The 18,158-nt window shown below is 42.7% G+C and overlaps 1 protein-coding gene across 1 annotated transcript; it reads left to right on the top strand.

The window, feature by feature from the left end:
* Positions 1-1,885: 1,885 nt before the first annotated feature.
* CCDC43 (coiled-coil domain containing 43) lies at positions 1,886-14,931 on the top strand. Its single transcript, XM_080923379.1, has 5 exons — positions 1,886-2,118; positions 7,401-7,488; positions 9,562-9,697; positions 10,933-10,991; positions 13,108-14,931. Exons 1-5 carry the CDS (start codon positions 1,921-1,923, stop codon positions 13,293-13,295), a joined length of 669 nt encoding a protein of 222 aa, XP_080779505.1. The 5' UTR covers positions 1,886-1,920; the 3' UTR covers positions 13,296-14,931.
* The last annotated feature ends 3,227 nt before the right edge of the window (positions 14,932-18,158 follow it).

Here is an 18,158-nt window from a genome sequence, read left to right as displayed (position 1 = left end):
ACCATGTAGCCCTAGCTGACATGGAACTTATAATGTAGACCACACTGGCTTCTGGCTTCTTAGAGTGGCCACAGAAATCTTCCTGTTTCTGCCTCCCAAACGCTAGGATTAAATTCATGCACCGCCATACCTGGATTTAATGTCATTTTCTTACTTAGCATTTAGAAGCCTAAAACTTAAAAATTCTGTATTTCCACATCTGTATTTGTGACATTTCATTTAGTGCCTATTTATTTGCTTTACCTCAGTAGTAATAAGAGTACAGAATTCTTTGAAGAGGCCCTTCACAACCCTCTTCTACTCTCCTCCCATCTCTCTTGAATACCTCCTATTTAAGGCCTGTTGTTCCAGCTGCTGGGATCTCTAGAGGTGCCTTAGCAAGCCTTTTCACAGTTTTCCATCGGGATGGTCAGTCAGGCTGGTCTGACCTCAAACCCTTGTCTCATTCTCCCAAATGCTGGGGTTAGAGATGCTGCTGTGTCTGGCAAACTTAGCCATGTTTGAAGAATGTTAAAAGTCCCCCCAGTGTTGAGACGTACTCCTAGACCCCTCATCTCTCCCTTTCCAGGAAAATTAATAGCTTAGGGATCCAGTCACACCGTCACCAAAACCTGATCTCAATTTGGGTATGGTGGTGCTAGCCTATAATCCCAATACTTGGGAGGCAGAGACAGGGTTACAAGTTCAAAGAAAAGAAATAGATCCAAGTCCCAGGCAAGCCTGGATTACATCAAAAGACCCTGTTCTAACACCACTACCACCACACTAACAATCACCCATTTACCTCTGAGCTGGAGAGTTGACTCAGATGCATGTATGTCTGTGTGCGGGTGCCAGATCTTCTGGGAGTGACAGTTATGAGCTGCCATGTGGTTGCTGGGGATTGAACCCCGGGTGCCTGGAAGAGCAGCCAGTGCCCTTACCAGCTGAACCACCTCTCCAGCCTCAGTTTCCTTATCTTTTAATCGAACATAAAAGCATCTGCTCACTGGGTTGTTGGGAAGATGGCAACAGATACTTCAAGAAAATCTCTTAGCAGAGTCCCTGGCAGAAGATAGAATGCGTATCTTGGGCTGGCTGTCAACGTGTCTACATGGCACATGCTACAGTCATTTGGGAAGAGGGGAAGTGAGAAAAATACCCACTACAAGACTGGCCTGTGGGGCATTTTCCTGATTAGGGATTGATGTGGGAGGGCCCAATGTATTGTGGGTGGTGCCACCCCTGGGCAGGTGTCTCCTGAATGGAAGAAGAAAGCAGTCTGAGCAAGGAATGAGGAGGGGTGTGACCGGAGAGTAGACGCTGAAATAAACCTTTTCTCCCATAGTTGCTTTCGGCCACGGTGTTTTATCTCAATAAAAACTCTAAGACACTACTCAAAGGCATACCTGTGGCAACATGGAAGTAATGAGTAAAAGCAATGACTCCGAGGCTGCTTGTTTAACCGTTGAGTACCTACTATGTGTCTTTGTACGGAGATGAGTCAGAGAACGTCTTCTGAAATTTGGCTTTTCATGGAGGGCGGCTGGGAATGGCAGCGGCGGTAGTATTCCGGACACAAGACTCAGTGGGGCATCCTCGCTTCACATCCCTCAAGTGCCTGCCGCCGCGCTGGAATCGGTGGTGAGCGACAGTCCTCTGAGCTGTCTGTCGCGTGGCTGACAATGACATTGAATCCGATCGTTGCCAACTATGACGAACCGGTTCAAAACTCACCTGGGGGAGTTCCTGGGGGCCCAGCGACCACGCCTACACCAAGAGGCGCTTGCTGCGTGGGTATAAAGAAGCCTCAGCCGGCGGGTCACAACCCGGCGCTCAGGGGTGGAGGCTCCCTCTCCAGGCATGCGCGCTAGGCCAGTGGTACGGCCCGTCAGGCACTGCGGTAGGCACCCTCGGGTCCAGGAGGACCCTGTCCCCAGCATGGCGGCGCCCAGCGAAGTGGCCGCGGCAGTCCTCGGTGAAGGCGATGGCGGGGGTTTTGGATCCTGGCTTGACGGACGGTTGGAGGCGCTGGGAGTGGACCGAGCCGTTTACGCTGCTTACATCCTTGGCGTCCTACAGGAGGAGGAGGAAGAAGAGAAGCTGGACGCCCTGCAGAGTATCCTCTCTGCTTTCCTGGTGAGTAGAGTAGTCCGGGCACATTCCACCAACCTCACGGAGACATCTGGGAACCTCTGATTACTTCACATTTCTCTTCTCCTTTTGCTGCAACGAAGGTTTAGTGGTTTCACCGGGAAGAAGCATAACTCTGAGGGAGAAGTGAGCTGCTGCTCCCTCGCCAGATTTTGGGTTGCAGGTGCATAGGGAAGATGGGATTCCCGTATTCTGGGCAACAAGGCTCCCTGAGGTGCCTTTGGGGGTGCTAGGGAGTGTCCTGAAGCCATTGAGATGTGTAAATGGCAGTTTGATCATAAACGTCAAATAGTTGCGTTTCTATGGTTTTCGATATTCAGAGAGGGGAATAAAATGTTTTTGAGATGTCTGCCCATTAGGGGGTACTCTCAGGGCTGTCCCAGGACAAAGCCTGTGGGAAGTTCCCGCTTGGCTCCAATTTCAGTAATTAGAGTCCTCAATGGGTAAGGTAATGGAGATTATTTCATGATAAGTAACATTGGGAAATTCAGTAATTATTAATGTGTGTTGGATAGGGCGGTACCCGGTGATGAGACAGACTGGAAGTATTTGCCTGGAATGGTGGCCGGTGCACACCTTTAAGCCCAGCACTCAGAAGGCAGATGCAGGCCGATCTCAGTGACTTCAAGGCCAGACTGGTATACACAGAGAAACCCTGTCTCAAAAACTCCAAAGCAGACTCGTCACAGTGTGCTGTGATGCATGTTTGTAATCCCAGCCCTCAGACGACAGCAAGTGAGATACTGGCAAAGCAAAACAGGGAGATCCACTAATTTAGAAACTTGTCATTTAAAGCTGTGTTTGTGTGTCATGTGAGCAAGATGCCCACTTTTCTAGTCTGATTATTTGTGTGGTGTTATTTGAAACAGAAACAGTTAAATTATATGCTTAGATTAGATTCCCTACGTCTCTTGTCTGGGACTGTCCAGTAGAGTCTTCCCTTTTAATATAATTGAGTTGGGGGCTGGAAGGATGGCTCCGAAGTTAAGAGCACTTGTTGCTCTTACAGGGCACCTGAGTTCCATTCCCAGCACCCACACAGTGGCTCACAAGTATCTCTAATCCTAGTTTCAGGGGATTGGACAACCTCCATGGGTAACAGGCATGCATGTGGTGCACAGGCATACATGCAGTCAAAGCACCCATACACATAAAATAAGGGCAAATCTAATAAACGAATAATCAGCTCAAAAGTAAAATTGCTGCATCTGCACTAAATACCATAGACATTGGTATCCTCACTGCAGTGACTGATTTTGTGTCAACTTGACACAAGCTGGGGTCAATCACAGAGAAAGGAGCCTCAGTTGAGGAAATGCCTCCATGAGATCCAGTTGTAAGGCATTTTCTCAACTAGTGATCAAGGGGGGGAGGGCCCAGCCCATTGTGGGCGGTGCCATCCCTGGGCTGGTAGACCTGGGCTCTGTAAGAAAGCAGGCTGAGCAAGCCAGGGAAGCAAGTCAGCAAGTAACATCTCTACATCAGCTCCTGCTTCCTGACCTGCTTGAGTTCCAGTCCTGACTTCCTTTGATAATGAACAGCAATGTGGAAAGGGTAAGCTGAATAAACCCTTTCCTCCCCAACTTGCTTCTTGGTCTTGATGTTTTGTGCAGCAATAGAAACCCTGACTAAGACACTCACACTTGGTTTAGGGATTGATTTCTTGAAAACAAAACTGCTACTGTGAGAATCAGCCACCCATCAAAGGCTTTGTTCTGTGATGTCGATCACAATGAGCCAGTTTGGAGAATGGGTTTATCTGTTGTCTTTAATTTAAAATCAATATTCAGAGACTAGTAAGGAAAATCAAAAGGTATGGTGAGCTTAGACATAAATATGCATGTACATTTTTAAAGAGTTATTTACTTTATGTATGTGAGTACACTGTAGCTGTCTTCAGACACACCAGAAGAGGGCATTGGATCACATTACAAATGGTTGTGAGCCACCATATGCTTGCTGGAGATTGAACTCAGGACCTCTGGAAGAGCAGTCTGTGCTCTTAACCGCTGAGCCATCTCTTCAGTTCCTGGATGTATGTTCTTTATGTAAAGACATAGAAGGAAGATTTATTATTTATTTATTTATTTATCAAAGCCAAAAGTGATTTTTGGACATCAGACATATGTTAGAGACAATCACACTAAAGTTCAAGTCATTGAGAACATGTTGGAAATATAACACAGTGACTCAGCTGTCCCTGATCCCACTGGCAAGAATCTCATGATCTATAAATGGAAAAGAACTAACACAGCTTGTGAGGAGCTTGGGGCTCAGGGGGAATATAACACAACAGATTCTTTCCTTTGACTCTAAATTTCAGATTATCAGAATAAAGAATAAGAGGCAGAGACTTTGGGGCTTTATTCCTGGCTGTGAGGTTCCTAGGAACTCCAGAAAGTAGTTGATACTTAGTGTTTTCCATGGTGATGTTGATGAAGTCTGTGTCTATTGCTAACAAGAAGCAAGTGCTTGTTCCAGACTCTTAGTAGAAGAGGCAACATCAAGAAACAACATCAAGAAGCATATTTGTGGGGCTGGAGAGATGGCTCAGCGGTTAAGAGCACTGACTGCTCTTCCAGAGGTCCTGAGTTCAATTCCCAGCACCCACACGGTGGCTCACAACCATCTGTAATGGGATCTGATGCCCTCTTCTGGTGTATCTGAAGACAGCTACAGTGCATTCACATACATAAAATAAATAATTCTTAAAAAAAAATCATATTTGCTTATTTATCTCTTGCATAAACTGCAGAAAACAAAAATCACTTTAAGGATGATTCCCCTCACACCATGTATCAAATTCAGATATCATGTTTGATTTTTTTCATAGTTTCCTGAAACCCCATCTATATATAGACTGTCTTTGGGGAAAGAATGCCAGGAATCATATAATGAGGCAGGAGTCATGTTAGTGAAGCAACTGAGAACATTTCTCTACAGAGAAAAGAAGGACTAAAGAATATGGTCTCTCTTCAATACATTGTTCACAGTTTTGTTTGACTTCATGTGATGTCCGAGGCCCCTTGACTCTTGTAGAAAATCCTATTCTTAGAGAAACAAAACGGATGCATTGTTCAGGATTATGAAGTTTGTTAGCAAGACTTTGAGGTAAGATTTCTGGCAGTTCACAATCCAGGTAAAAAAAAAGCTTTCCTACTCTCCTTGTTTCTCTCCAGCAGCACTTGCTCCAGATGATCATCAACTCGTGCGTCGTATATATTTTTTTTAATGATAGAACTATTTTCTTCTTAACACTGCTTGAAGTATTTGGAGGAACAAAATAGAAAGCCCTACCATTGTGGAGTGCTATTCTAGAAAGGAAAGCCTTTACCACTAAGTTATAGCTCTGTTAGTACTATAAGTAATGAGGGCTAAGATTGATTAGTCACTGACTCTCATCTTTGTGTCTTGCAGACACTTAATGGGGGGCTACAAGGAATAATGAATGGACTCCTTTGGATTAGATGAGGAGACTGGGGGACAAGCTGGTTTGTCCTCTAGAACTGTTCTGTTTCTCTTGTATAGTGCTGTTTTTCTTTGCTTGGTTGGGTGTGTGTTGTTGGACGGAAGTTGTGTGTGTCAGCACCCCTGCTAAAAGGGTGAAGGAATTTCTTGCTAATAAAAAGAGTATGCAACAGGTTTGTGTTTTGACTCTCACATTTCAGTGAGAGATGGTGTCTAATTGCTAAGAGCTGAGCTGGGAATAGTGGTGTGTGTTAGTAATACCAGCACTTGGGAGGCAAAGGCAAGAGGATTGCTGTAAGATCAAGGCCAGCATGGGCTACAGAGTGTGACCCTGAAGCCACCAATAGCGGGTGTGATTATACAAGCATTTAACCCCCGCATAGCTGGGCTTTGGCTAATTTTGTGGGTTCTTTCTTCCATCCTTTCAACCCCATAACACTAGGTAAGGGAGAAGAAAGGAGAGAGAAGAAAGAGATCCCTGAATAAAGTCAGGGGTCAGAAGGGAGTGATGTTACATTAGACTGCTTCCTGCTGGTTAGGAGTTCCTTGGAGCAAGTTTGATCTTTGCTGTCAGGATATCTCATTTCTTATTCTTGTTTCTTCTTTGCGAACGACTACTTCTTGGCAAACCGTGAGCAACAACAATCAAAAACCCACCCGCCTCCTGGGGGGCCCTGACATTTATATACCTTCTGAAAAGTCCCCAGAGTCCCAAACATCACAACAGTCACAGAAACTGTCTGCAGCTGGCAAGATCACACCCCTATTTCTGTTTTTTAAAGAAACCAGAATTCCCACTAGACCCTAGTACTTGAAAGACAGAGGTAAGAGGTTCATGGGCAACCTCAGCTACTTAGCAAACTGGAAGCTAGCCTGGGCCAACAAGACAAAGGGAGAATTTTGATTTAGGCAACAAGTTTACCACCAAAAAAAAAAAAAAAAAAAAAAAAAGTTAGGCAAGGGAAAAGGGAAGACAACTTTAGCAATCTGTACCATGAAACGGAGGCTCTCATGAATAACAGTGTAATAATATAGTGTGTTTCAAAAATGGGCATTTTAACCGTTTTCCCACAGGAAACTGGTAAGTAGCAAACTAAGAAAATAATTGGGTTGATTTAACCTGATTTCTATAGTATGTACATAGTATCAGACCAGTAATCTGGCTAAGCAGGCAAAGGTGTTTTCTGCCAGGCACTTAAGTTCCTGAGACCCACATGGTGGAAGGAGGGAACCAACTCACACAGTTGTCTCTGACTCTGCAGGCCCACCATAGTGTTCACAACATGTACACACATGCCACACCTCACACACAAAACAAAAACTAAACATTGTTTACTGTACCCTAAGAGTAGAAAATGTATATAATTATTAATTAAAAAATAAAGCATCTTTTTCTTTAAAAATGGAAAATGAAGGCTGTGTGATGGTGGTGTGTGCCTTTAATTCTAGCACCCAGGGCAAAGGCAGGCAGATCTCTATGAGTTTGAGGTCAGCCTGATCTACAAAGAGTTCCAGGACAGCCAGGGCAGTTACAGAGAAACCCTGCCTCGAAATACCTAGATAGATAGATAGATAGGTAGATAGGTAGATAAAAGGAAGGATGAGGCAGGGCAGTGTGGGACTCTGGACAGGAGGCGTGGGTTCTGTGTCCGGAGCCTCAGATGGGAAGCATTCTCGTCTGGCCCAAGTCCTTCCAGGGTTTCTCCTCGATGCCAGTGGGGAGAGCAGTGTCCTTTCTTAGGTTGCTGTTCTTACTGAGGGCTTTTCAGGAAATTAATTGGCGTGCTTTTCCAACTCAGGAAGAAGATTCCCTCCTTGATATCTGTAAGGAAATTGTGGAAAGGTGGTCAGAAACTCGGGATGTCACCACCAAAGTAAAAAAAGAAGGTAGAGTTGGCCGGCCTTTTTAAAAACCATTTATTCTTCTGTGTGTGCCTATGCATGTGTGTGTGTGTGTGTGTGTGTGTGTGTGTGTGTGTGTAGTATGCAAGGGCTAGGAGTGCTTTGAGGATTTGGATCTGTCTTTTCACCTTGTGGAAATTCAGGTCATGAAGATGCCAGAGTGTGGTCTCAGAGTTGCTGGCCCAACCTGAGACCAACAGGAGCTTTTTCTGTCAGCTGTTAAAGGGCAAGGATTTCATGTTTTCCTATGGATAGTCACTCTTCCAAATAATAATAATTATTTGCATAATTTGCATTAGCAAGTACCCAGAGGCTCTCTACCCAGTAGCAATCAGGATTTCCTTTACCCTGTCTTTCCAGTCCCACCCTGACCACAGTCATCTTCCCTGTGGTGTGGTATGCTCTTCATTTCTTTGGGGTTTTTTTTTGGGGGGGGAGGGGAGGGGTGTTTTTGCAAACAAAGTCTCTTTGTATAGCCCAGGCTTGCCTGGAACTCTTTTTTTTTTTTTTTTTTTTTCACATGTATTATATGAAAGAACACCGTAGCTGTCTTCAGACACACCAGAAGAGGGCATCAGATCCTCTTACAGATGGTTGTGAGCCACCATGTGGTTGCTGGGAATTGAACTCAGGACCTCTGGAAGAACAACCAGTGCTCTTAACCACTGAGCCATCTCTCCAGCTCAACCTGGAGCTCTTTAGTGTCCCCTGCTTGCCTTGCATTCCTGATCCCCTTGCCTCAGCTTCCTAAGGGCTAAAGTGTGCACCACCATACCTGTATCATTCTGGATTTTACTCTTCCTCCCATCCTATGCCCCCTAGTAGATTTGCATCATAAAGATAGGGTCAGCTATAGTCTTCTGAACTCAGTGGTCAGTCTTGAAGTCTGGAGCCTGCACCACTGAGCCATGTCACTGGCCCATTCACCGTTTCCATTTCATTACATAGCATAGGTTATGGCTGTATCTACAACATTTGGCTGAATCCTTCACCTTTGAAAATGAAAGAGGAATGGGCTCACATGCTACAGAGAACTCAAAACACAGAAACCAGACTTGTAGAGAAGCTAACTTATACAGTGTAGTCCTCAGTCTTGAGTATACAGTATAATCGCATAATATACTTGGTTTGGGGCCCAGGGACTGGTGTTGATTTGTTTTGTTAGAAACAAAAGCAAAACTAATTTGTTAATATCTATTTTTTTTCCACTTTTAATGTATGTCTATGTTTGTCTATGTGGGTGTGTGGGTGTGAGTGGGGGTGCCCACTGAAGCTGTGTGGGTGTGAATGGGGGTGCCCACTGAAGCTGTGTGGGTGTGAATGGGGTGCCCACTGAAGCTGTGTGGGTGTGAATGGGGGTGCCCACTGAAGCTGTGTGGGTGTGAGTGGGGGTGCCCACTGAAGATGTGTGGGTGTGAGTGGGGGTGCCCACTGAAGCTGTGTGGGTGTGAATGAGGGTGCCCACTGAAGCTGTGTGGGTGTGAATGGGGGTGCCCACTGAAGCTGTGTGGGTGTGAATGGGGTGCCCACTGAAGCTGTGTGGGTATAAGTGGGGGTGCCCACTGAAGCATTGGATCCCGTCAAGCTGCAGGTGAGGGGACTGTGAGTCACCTGATAGGAGGGCTGGGAACTAAACTCCGGTCCTTTGCAGGGACAGTATGTACTCTTTAATCATGGACCTGTCTCTAGCCCTGGGTACTAGTGTTTTTAAAAACTTCCCCTAGGGCTGATGAGATGTCTCAACAAGGTGCTTAGTGCACAAGCCTGGAACCCCATAAAGGAGAAAACTGTCTCCTAACAGTTATTCTCTAGGCTTCAGCACACCTCCCTCCCTAATAAATAAACATAATCTAAAATATTTTTTAAAAGGCCTCAGGCCTAGCCTGCATAGCTTTTCCTTGAGTCCTGAATGGCCTAAGTCCTCAGCTTTCAGGGACCAGCAAAAGTGAGCAGAGCAGTTACGGTCACTACCTACACGTCCACTGGGGTGGCCTAGTGATTTGGGAACTTGTTTTCACTTATCCAATGTCCTTGTCTCTCTTTGCATCCGCCACACAGATGAGGTTCAGGCTATCACCACCTTGATTGAGAAGCAGGCACAGATTGTGGTGAAGCCTAGGGTGGTTTCAGAAGAAGAGAAGCAGAGAAAAGCAGCCCTGCTGGCCCAGTATGCTGATGTAACAGACGAAGAGGAATATCCTTTTTGGAGGCTTAGCACCATTCCCTAAGGCTCGTGCCAGGAATGTTGGACAGTTTACATCACCCCTGAGAAGTTGCAATCCCCCTCTGTAGCCTAGTTTCCTCTTCCAAAATGGCAGGGCCATGGGCCTTTGTGGGTTTGATAAATGATGTTGGAGTTGTTGACATGGGACTTCTAATTCAACACATAATTGGTACACTCCAGATAGAATAAGAAAGTACTGTGATTCCTTGCACTTGTGGGACACTGTTACTTTTGTTTTGGCTTACAGTTTGAACTGATACCCTCCATCATAGTGGGGAACCTTACAGTTTGAACTGATACCCTCCATCATGGCTGGGAAAACAAGGCAGCGGGCACAGGCAGCGGGCACAGGCAGCAGGATCAGGCAGCAGCTGGTTACTTTGCATCCAGTCAAGAAGCAGAGAGAAATCAATGCTGTTCTCAACCTGCCTTTCCTCTTGATTCAGTCCAAGACGGTAACCCAAGGAAAGGTTGCCTCCCACATTCAGGCTTATCCTGAAACTCTCACAGACATCCCAGAGGTATGTGTTCGTGATGATTCTAAACTCATCCAGCTGACAGTCCATGTTCCATCATGTACGGTGTAGTATCATACTCGCTTCCTGCCAAAATAACTTTTTGGAGATAGTCTCATTATGTAGATCTCGCTGCCCTCAAGCTCACAAAGATCCACCATCCATCACTGAGATTAAAGGCATGCATAACCACGCCTGGCTTCCAGAAACAGCTTTTAAAGTATAAGTTCCCCTGAAGTTAAAACACAGATCTCTGGGCTTTTTCTGCGTTTTGATATAAAGTAGCCATTCGATACATGGATGGATGATTGGACTTCTTGAAAGTTCCTAGAGGTTCCAAGAGTTACACCATGTGTGTCTGTGTGTTCTCAGGCAGCTGAGGGGGCTTTGAGCTCTTGCTTCCATCTCCTGTGTGTTGGTGAAGCTGTGCAGTTTCAGAATGTCTTTCCCCTGCCTTTTAGGTAATGTCAATGTGGTGGTCTTTGCAGACCACCTGACCCTTCTTTTTAGCCTCTGAATTTTAGAGAATTTCAGCCATTTTCCCCATTAAGATTTTTCAGAAATGAGTCAGCAGTGCCCTGTCCTCACTGCATTCAGCCCGCTTCTTACCTGTCCATGAAATGCTTTTCAAACCCAGTTTAAGATGTGTGAAGGCCTTTTTTCCACCTGGTTTTCCTTAACTTCACTCACTGAAGCAGATGAGAAAGACGATCCGGGTGCTTCAACAGCAAGCATTGGCTCTGACAAAAGTATCCTTCTCTTTGTCCATCCCTGGTGTTTCCCCACAGAATCCTCCTGGAGATCAGTTGTCATCTTGCTGTCCCTGCTACAGGCTCTCTCTCTCTAAAGAGGTCTTGTCATTGGGAGCCCTGTGCCTAGCACAGCCCTGGGTGGTCAACTTAGCAAATACTCTACCCCAAAACCCAAGTTATCGAGGGCTACACTAGCTTCTAACATACTAGGGTGACTGACTTCCTCATCTCTGCCCCCACCTCCGAGTACTGTGATTAAAAGCATGCCCACACCTAACAAAGGAGGTGGAGTTTTTAAAAAATTTCATAATTGAGACAGGGTCTTATTAGATAGTTACGGCTAGCCTGGAACTGTCTGTATAGACCAGGCTGGCCTGGAACTCGGAGACCAGCCTGCCTCTGTCTCTTGAGTGCCACAATTAAAGGAATGTGCCACCACACCTGGCTTGTTGGGTTTTCGTTAGTTTGGATTTTTTGTTTTGCTTTTTGTATTTTTTTTGTTTTTTGTTTGTTTGTTTGTTTTTGGAGACAGGGTAGACTTGATACTCGATATGTAAACCAGGCCAGCCATAAACGCTCAGAGATTGCCACCACAACAGGCCTCACCTGCCTTAATTTTTTTTTTTTTTTTTTTTTTTTTTTTTTTTTTTGAGACAGGAGTCTCTTTTAGTCCAGGCTAAACTCACACTGGTTATATTGGAGGCTGTCTTTGAATTGCCTTCACTTCTGTCAGGTATGAGCCGCCATACCCAGATAGAAGGATTTCTAAGGGAAAAAAAATTATAGTGTCTGGAACGCTGAGTTTCCAGGGGCTGAGGAAAAGTTTTAGATGTTAAGGTTTTAACTTCATTCTCAAAAACCTTGTAATTGAAAAGAGAACAGAGACTAGATTCTTGAAGCCGAAAATATAAAATATTGGAATATGTGTTGAGGAAGAAGGTCCCACTAACAGGGTTCTAGTGGGCTCTCGGGGATTATCTCAGGGGTTCATCTTTGGTGTGACGGACTGACAGTAAGGTCTTGTGTATGCTTAGGCGAGGGCTTTGCTGATGAGCTCTCGTCTCAGACCGAGGCTCATTTCATAGCCTAACCCAGAAAGTCAGATTTTTAAGAATACAGGGAAGATTGATTGCCTGGTACTTTTTTTTTTTTTTTTAAGATTTTTTTTTAGTGTTTTACCTGCATATATGCACGTGTTCCATATGTGTGCATAATGCCCCCAGAGGCCAGAAGAGGCCGTCAGATCCCCTGGAACTTGAGTTACAGATGGTTGTGAAGCCACCATGTGGGTTCTGAGAATTGAACCCAGGTCCTCTGAAAGAGCCAGCCCCTGATATTTTATTTTTAAAAGAAATAAAGGAATAAAGTTTTTGGCTATTTTCTAACTTTTGTTAAACTCATTTCATATGAACTCACTGCTGACAACATAACTTGGTTTCTCACTTAAACTTTAGAAAAAATGTCAAATTAACAACATGTAGTAAGAATAAACCTTAATTACTTCCAAGCATCTTTATAGTGCCAGGTGCATAAGCATTTTCAGGCCACAGTGATGCTGTCTTCACTGATGTACTGTAGGTTCCACAGCAGTCATTCTGCATTAGACTGAGTGAGTGGGTTTTATTTATTTATTTTTTGATCAACTATTTGCAAGTATTAACTGTATTTTTCAGATGACCTTGTTAATGAAATTCATTTTTATAAAATATTCCAAAGGCTTAATTTTCCAAATGAGATTTTTTAAAAATCCAATAAACATTTTAGGGCTAATTGTAACATTAGGACTTACCATTAAACCAAGGTTTTTAATTTTTTTTTTTTGACATATGAGTTTTGCATGCATATATGTGTAGCGTACCTAATGTCTGATGCCTGAAGAGGCCAGAAGAGGGCACTGGATCTCCAGGAACTGGGACTGAACCCAGGTCCTCTGCAAGAGCAAGTGTCTATGACCACTGAGCCATCCCTAGTCCAAACCAAAGATTCTTTTCCTGTTCTGGGGATACCTTGAGTGCATTTAGACTCAGCATGTAGAGAAGGGGCATCCAGACTGAGGAAGGAGCAAGCTTGTTGCCTGTAGGACTTGGGCCTAAATCCCTTAACTCACCGGTAGCCCTGTTCCGAAACACCAATGTGGAAGATGTTCTCAATGCTCGGAAATTGGAGCGAGACTCACTTCGGGATGAGTCCCAAAGGAAGAAGGAACAGGACAAGCTGCAGAGGGAGAAGGACAAGCTAGCCAAGCAGGAGCGCAAGGAGAAGGAAAAGAAAAGGACACAGAGAGGCGAGCGAAAGCGATAACCTTGGCCCGCTCTGCTCTTTTCACCCATGAATTGTGTGTATTTAAGAGAACTGAGACTAATGTATTTCCACACTTTCCTAAAGGCTTTCCCTCTGTTTACATGTTCAAAAGGAAAATCACAATCACTTGTAAATGTGCCATGTTTTGGTGGTGTGGGCAATCAATTATAGTTAGTATCTCTACCAAAGATCTGGAATTAGGGTAACCTTTCTATTTTAGTACTAAAACCCTGTGCTCTTCTTTTTTAAAAAGGTCTTCCCTCATTTTGTATAATTAGCCAGCTACAGAAACCTAACACCCTGTGTTAAAAAAAAAGTGCAAATTGCTTCTGAGGCATTATTTGCCCTAAAATATAGTGGGCTTTTGTTTTGAGGCTGGGTTTCATTCTGTAGCCCAGGCTGGCCTTGAACTTGCTGCAGTGTCCTTGCTTCAGCTTTTCAGCTTCAGGATTATGGACATAAATCACCAAGCCTGGCTTGTAACTATTTTGAGGCTGAAATAGCTAATGAAGAGCCCTGCCTGGATCCAGATTTTATATGACATCAAATTGGGGAAATGAAGTAAAAATTATTTGGAATGTGACCTAAGAATTTTTTTTCTGATGTGTCAAATTGGGCTCAGGTTGTAGTTGTGCTGAGTTCGTGCTTAGCATGTACAAGGCCCTGGGATGCCCTGGGATTAAGCCCCAATACGGAAGAAAGATTAATCTATGGGGAAAACAAGTATCTTTTAAAATAGAGAGCTATGTATTTTTCATGTAGTTTGTGATTTCAAGAAGGATGTTCTAGTTTGGAGTATAAGGATATCATGTTGTTAGTTTTTTTTTTTTTTTTTTTTGTTTTTTGTTTTTTGGGGATTTTTGGTAATCATGAGTTCCCTTGAAATCTCTTAATTTTGGTTTATCCTGCAGGCATGTCCTATCTTTTAACATTGTGACATGACTTTTTTAAAAACTTGCGGGGGAAAAAAATCATGTTTTAAAGGTATGATTTTTGTGTTCTGAATTTATAGCTGTCCTTGACCACGGGTCGGACACACCTGCAACATTAGTGAGACCTAATAATTCCCGGTTTAGAGAAACTAAAGGAATTTACACTTTTAGAGAAAAAACACTGGAAATTTTGCTAACACAATATGTAAAAGTATATAGTTGGTGGTTATGAAATAAGTGAATGGAAAAACCAGGAGAGTCAGGGTGAACAGAACTCTCCAAGTCTACTTCCGTCACAGCCACATCTGGTTGTAAATAGTCCTTCTTGACTTGACTTTGGGCAACAGGCATCAAAAGCCTCAAGAGAACAATTTCTCTAAGATTATTTTATACCAGGGGTCAGAAGACTCCACTCACAGGCCAAGTTTGGCCCAGTCTTTTTTTGTATGGGGCAAACTAAAATGGTTTTTTACATTTTTAAGAGGTTATAAAAGAAAGGCATTCATGATTGAGACCATATGTGGCCTATAAAACCTAGTATTTGGAGAAAGTTTGTTGACTTTTGTATCATTAGCTACCTTTGTGCAGAAGAAAAAAAACATGGTTAAGGAAAGGAGATGTGCTGCCTCTTTGTCCTACAACCATGGCATTGCAAAAATAACCACCTTTTTCTTTTTTTGAAATAAATTTTATTTAAGTCAGTGCCTTCTGTCTTGTTCTTTCCAACTGCTGGTGGGAAGGAGCTTGTGGCTGGTCCCTTGGGAATGGTCTGTGAGTCTGGTCAGCCCAGTAGCCATACTCTGCAATTGGAAGTCTTTTCCCTTAAATGTATAAATCCTTGCCAAGTTTTCTGTGAAGGATTAACTGAGAGGATTACCTTGCTTTTTGGAGCATAAGTTGGTTTTGAAGTTCTTTGAGGTACTAGTGGCCCTTACAAAATAATGTAATAGCTGTGAGCCACAGCTCTGCAGAGTATTTTAACCTGTTCTAATTTAGTAATCCTTATTTTAGGACTTGGGTTCTCACGTTCCTTTTGACTTCTGAAGGAATTAAGATTATAACCTTTCTTAAGGGTACTTGTTTCAATTTGCTAGCTTTCTGTTTCTTTTTCTTTTTGACAGGATCTTGCATTGTCCAAGCTGCCTCCAGCTAGCTTTGTGATTTAGGCTTCTATTGAATTCCTCATTGTCCCGAATCTGCCTCCCAACTGCTGGGATTATAGGCATGTGTCACCACACCCAGCTAATAGTTTTTTTTTTTTTTTTTCTGGGACCTTTTATATTATAGAGTACACCCAACTAATGCTTAAATTAAAAAAAAAAAAATTAGCTCATTAGGCTTTGGCAAAGTTATCCACTTAAGAGACACTAATTAATTTTTTTTAAACAGAAGTATGAAAGGGCAGGTTTTAAACTATCGTTAAACTTACGCCAAATGGGATTTTTTTTTTTTTTAATTATTTATGGTGGTGGAGAGATGCTCAGCAGTTAAGAGCACATGTTCTGGCAGAGGATCCAGAGGTTTGATTCCCAGCATAAGCACTGTGGCTCACGACTGTAACTTAGTTCTAGGGGATCTGACCCCTTCTTTTGGCCTGTTTGGGCACCAACCATGCACATGGTATACAGAAAAATGTAGTAAAAATGTTCATATACTTTTAAATCTAAAAATTAATTTTTTCCCCTTTGGCTTTTTAAGATCGGGTTTCTCTAAGTAGCTCTGGCTGTCCTGGAATTCACTCTGTAAGCCAGCTTGGCCTTGAACTCAAAAGAGATCCACCTGCCCTCACCTCCTGTGTGCTGGATTGAAGGCATGCACTTCCATGTCCAGCTAAATATTAAAATTGTATTTTTATGTGTTTTGTCTGCATGTCTATGCACGCAGTTCTATTGGAAACCAGAAGAGGGTATGGAATCCCTGGGACTGGAGGTACAGGTGACATGAGCCACCATGTGGGTGCTGGGAACCAAACTGGAACCAACTTCTCTGAAGAGCTAAGTCCCCCCAAATGGGATTTTAACCACAATAGTAATTCCTCCAAAACTTTATTGTAACTATTGTATCCAAATGGAAAGGGTACATACTGATAAAATGACTCAAGATCATTTTCAGATACCTCCATATAGATTTGTGTGTGGTATCTACATGTTTGTGTGAATGTCAGCATGCTGTATGGAAACTAGGTGTTGATATTGGGTGTCTTTCCTTGATCTCTTTCTACCTAATTAAAACACTTCTATGTTTATATGTGCTTACAAACATGGAAACACATACATTATTCTTTTAAGAAAAAAAAAAAAACAACCAAAGTAAAAACATGGGCTAGCTTAGTTGGGTATGTAAGGATGCAACAATCTCCATGACCTACATGCAGTTAGGAGAGACAAAGTTGTCCTCTGACCCTAACACCCACTGCAGTTTGGTCACCCACCATAGTTTATGTGTGTATGTGTGTATACACATATTTTAAAAACTAAGAAAATCACCACTGCAAGCCTGCCCACATAACTAGTTATAAGACAGCTAGGAAACCATCTAAAAAAACCATCTAGAAAAGGGAAAGAACCATCTATACCTATGGTTCTCAATCTTCCTAATGTTGTGGCCCTTTAATACAGTGCCCCATGTTGTGGTGAGCCCCAACCATAAAGTTATTTATTACTTCAAAACTAATTTGCTACTGTTATGAATTGTAGTGTAAATACTTTTGAAGATAGAGGTTTGCTGAAGGGGCTATGACCCACAAGTTGAGAACCACTATAGAAAAAGACAATAAGGCAAAATTTCAAAGATCTTGTGACAGGATAGCCTCAGTTGGCCTTTGTTATTTAGCTGAGGCTGGCCTTCAATTTCTTTCTGATCCTCCTGCCTCTCTCTACCTCCCAAGTTTCCTATGTGCTAAATCTGTTTCTGTCTCATCTTGTATTACCGGCTAGCCTCAAAAACTCCATCACTGAATATATATAGCTCTGACTTTCTGATCCTCTTGCCCTTGCCCCCTTTAATGCTGGGATCACAGACATGAACCACAAGTTTTTTATACAGTGCCCAGAAGCAACCCAGAGTCTCCTCCATACAATAAACATTCACACAATTGAGCTATATCCGAAGACCAGGGTTTGGTTTTCCTTAACTGACTGGCATTTTACTTGTGACCACTGTCCTGTAAAAGTCACCCCAGAGTTTTTATTCAGCAAGGAAAAGTTTCATTTTTGAAGGAGGTCGGATAGGATCTAAGTTTATCTGAATCACAATCATCTGTCAATATTCTCATGTGTTAATGAAATTTAAATCAGGAAGGCTCTTAGCTAAATGAATTTCATGTGGTTTTCAGACGTAAAGACAATGTTAAAAATTAACACAAATGTAAAAAATGAAACTCAACATTTCCAACAAAGTAATTTATTTTTACCTGAGAGACTAAATTCAGTACAATATTTTTCATAACATTCAACATGTTTTATGTCAAACTTAACCACTTTCTATGCAGTGACTGTGGTGGGGTGGTCTATTTTATTTGATTACCCTCAATGTAATTCATTTGATAGTTCTAAAGCATATCAGTGATCAAAATGTTTCTCCCTACAGTTACTCCTGCATCTTCAATCAGTTTCTTCCGCACATCATCTAAAGAAAATTTATGTGGTGTGATTACACTCTTTTTTTTTTTAATTCCAGGATTTCTAAAGCTAAGAAAAAAACACTAACATCAGAAACATCAGTGTTTCTAGTCAAGGATATTTCAATTAAATTTCATCAGTACATTATATTATAGTTTAACTCATGCTAGAAACTTTAAAACCCAAGATCTTCTGAGTCACATAATACCAACATTTCATATTAATGAATAAATTATTCGTGTTCTAATACAAAGATACTAAGTGATGAAAACAGAAAAAGCCAAGCTTTCAAGTGCTCTTTTAAAAAAATA

Source organism: Micromys minutus (genome assembly GCF_963924665.1).
Source record: "Micromys minutus genome assembly, chromosome: 10".
Lineage (NCBI taxonomy): Eukaryota > Metazoa > Chordata > Mammalia > Rodentia > Muridae > Micromys > Micromys minutus.
This window is presented reverse-complemented; position numbering and strand designations above follow the sequence as displayed.

Bases quoted from the DNA above. Each gene is read 5' to 3' on its own strand.
- CCDC43 (XM_080923379.1), top strand. From the start codon at position 1,921: ATGGCGGCGCCCAGCGAAGTGGCCGCGGCAGTCCTCGGTGAAGGCGAT. The intron at 2,119-7,400 runs GTGAGTAGAGTA...TTTCCAACTCAG, and splicing joins GTATCCTCTCTGCTTTCCTG to GAAGAAGATTCCCTCCTTGA. The intron at 10,992-13,107 runs GTATCCTTCTCT...ACTCACCGGTAG, and splicing joins AAGCATTGGCTCTGACAAAA to CCCTGTTCCGAAACACCAAT.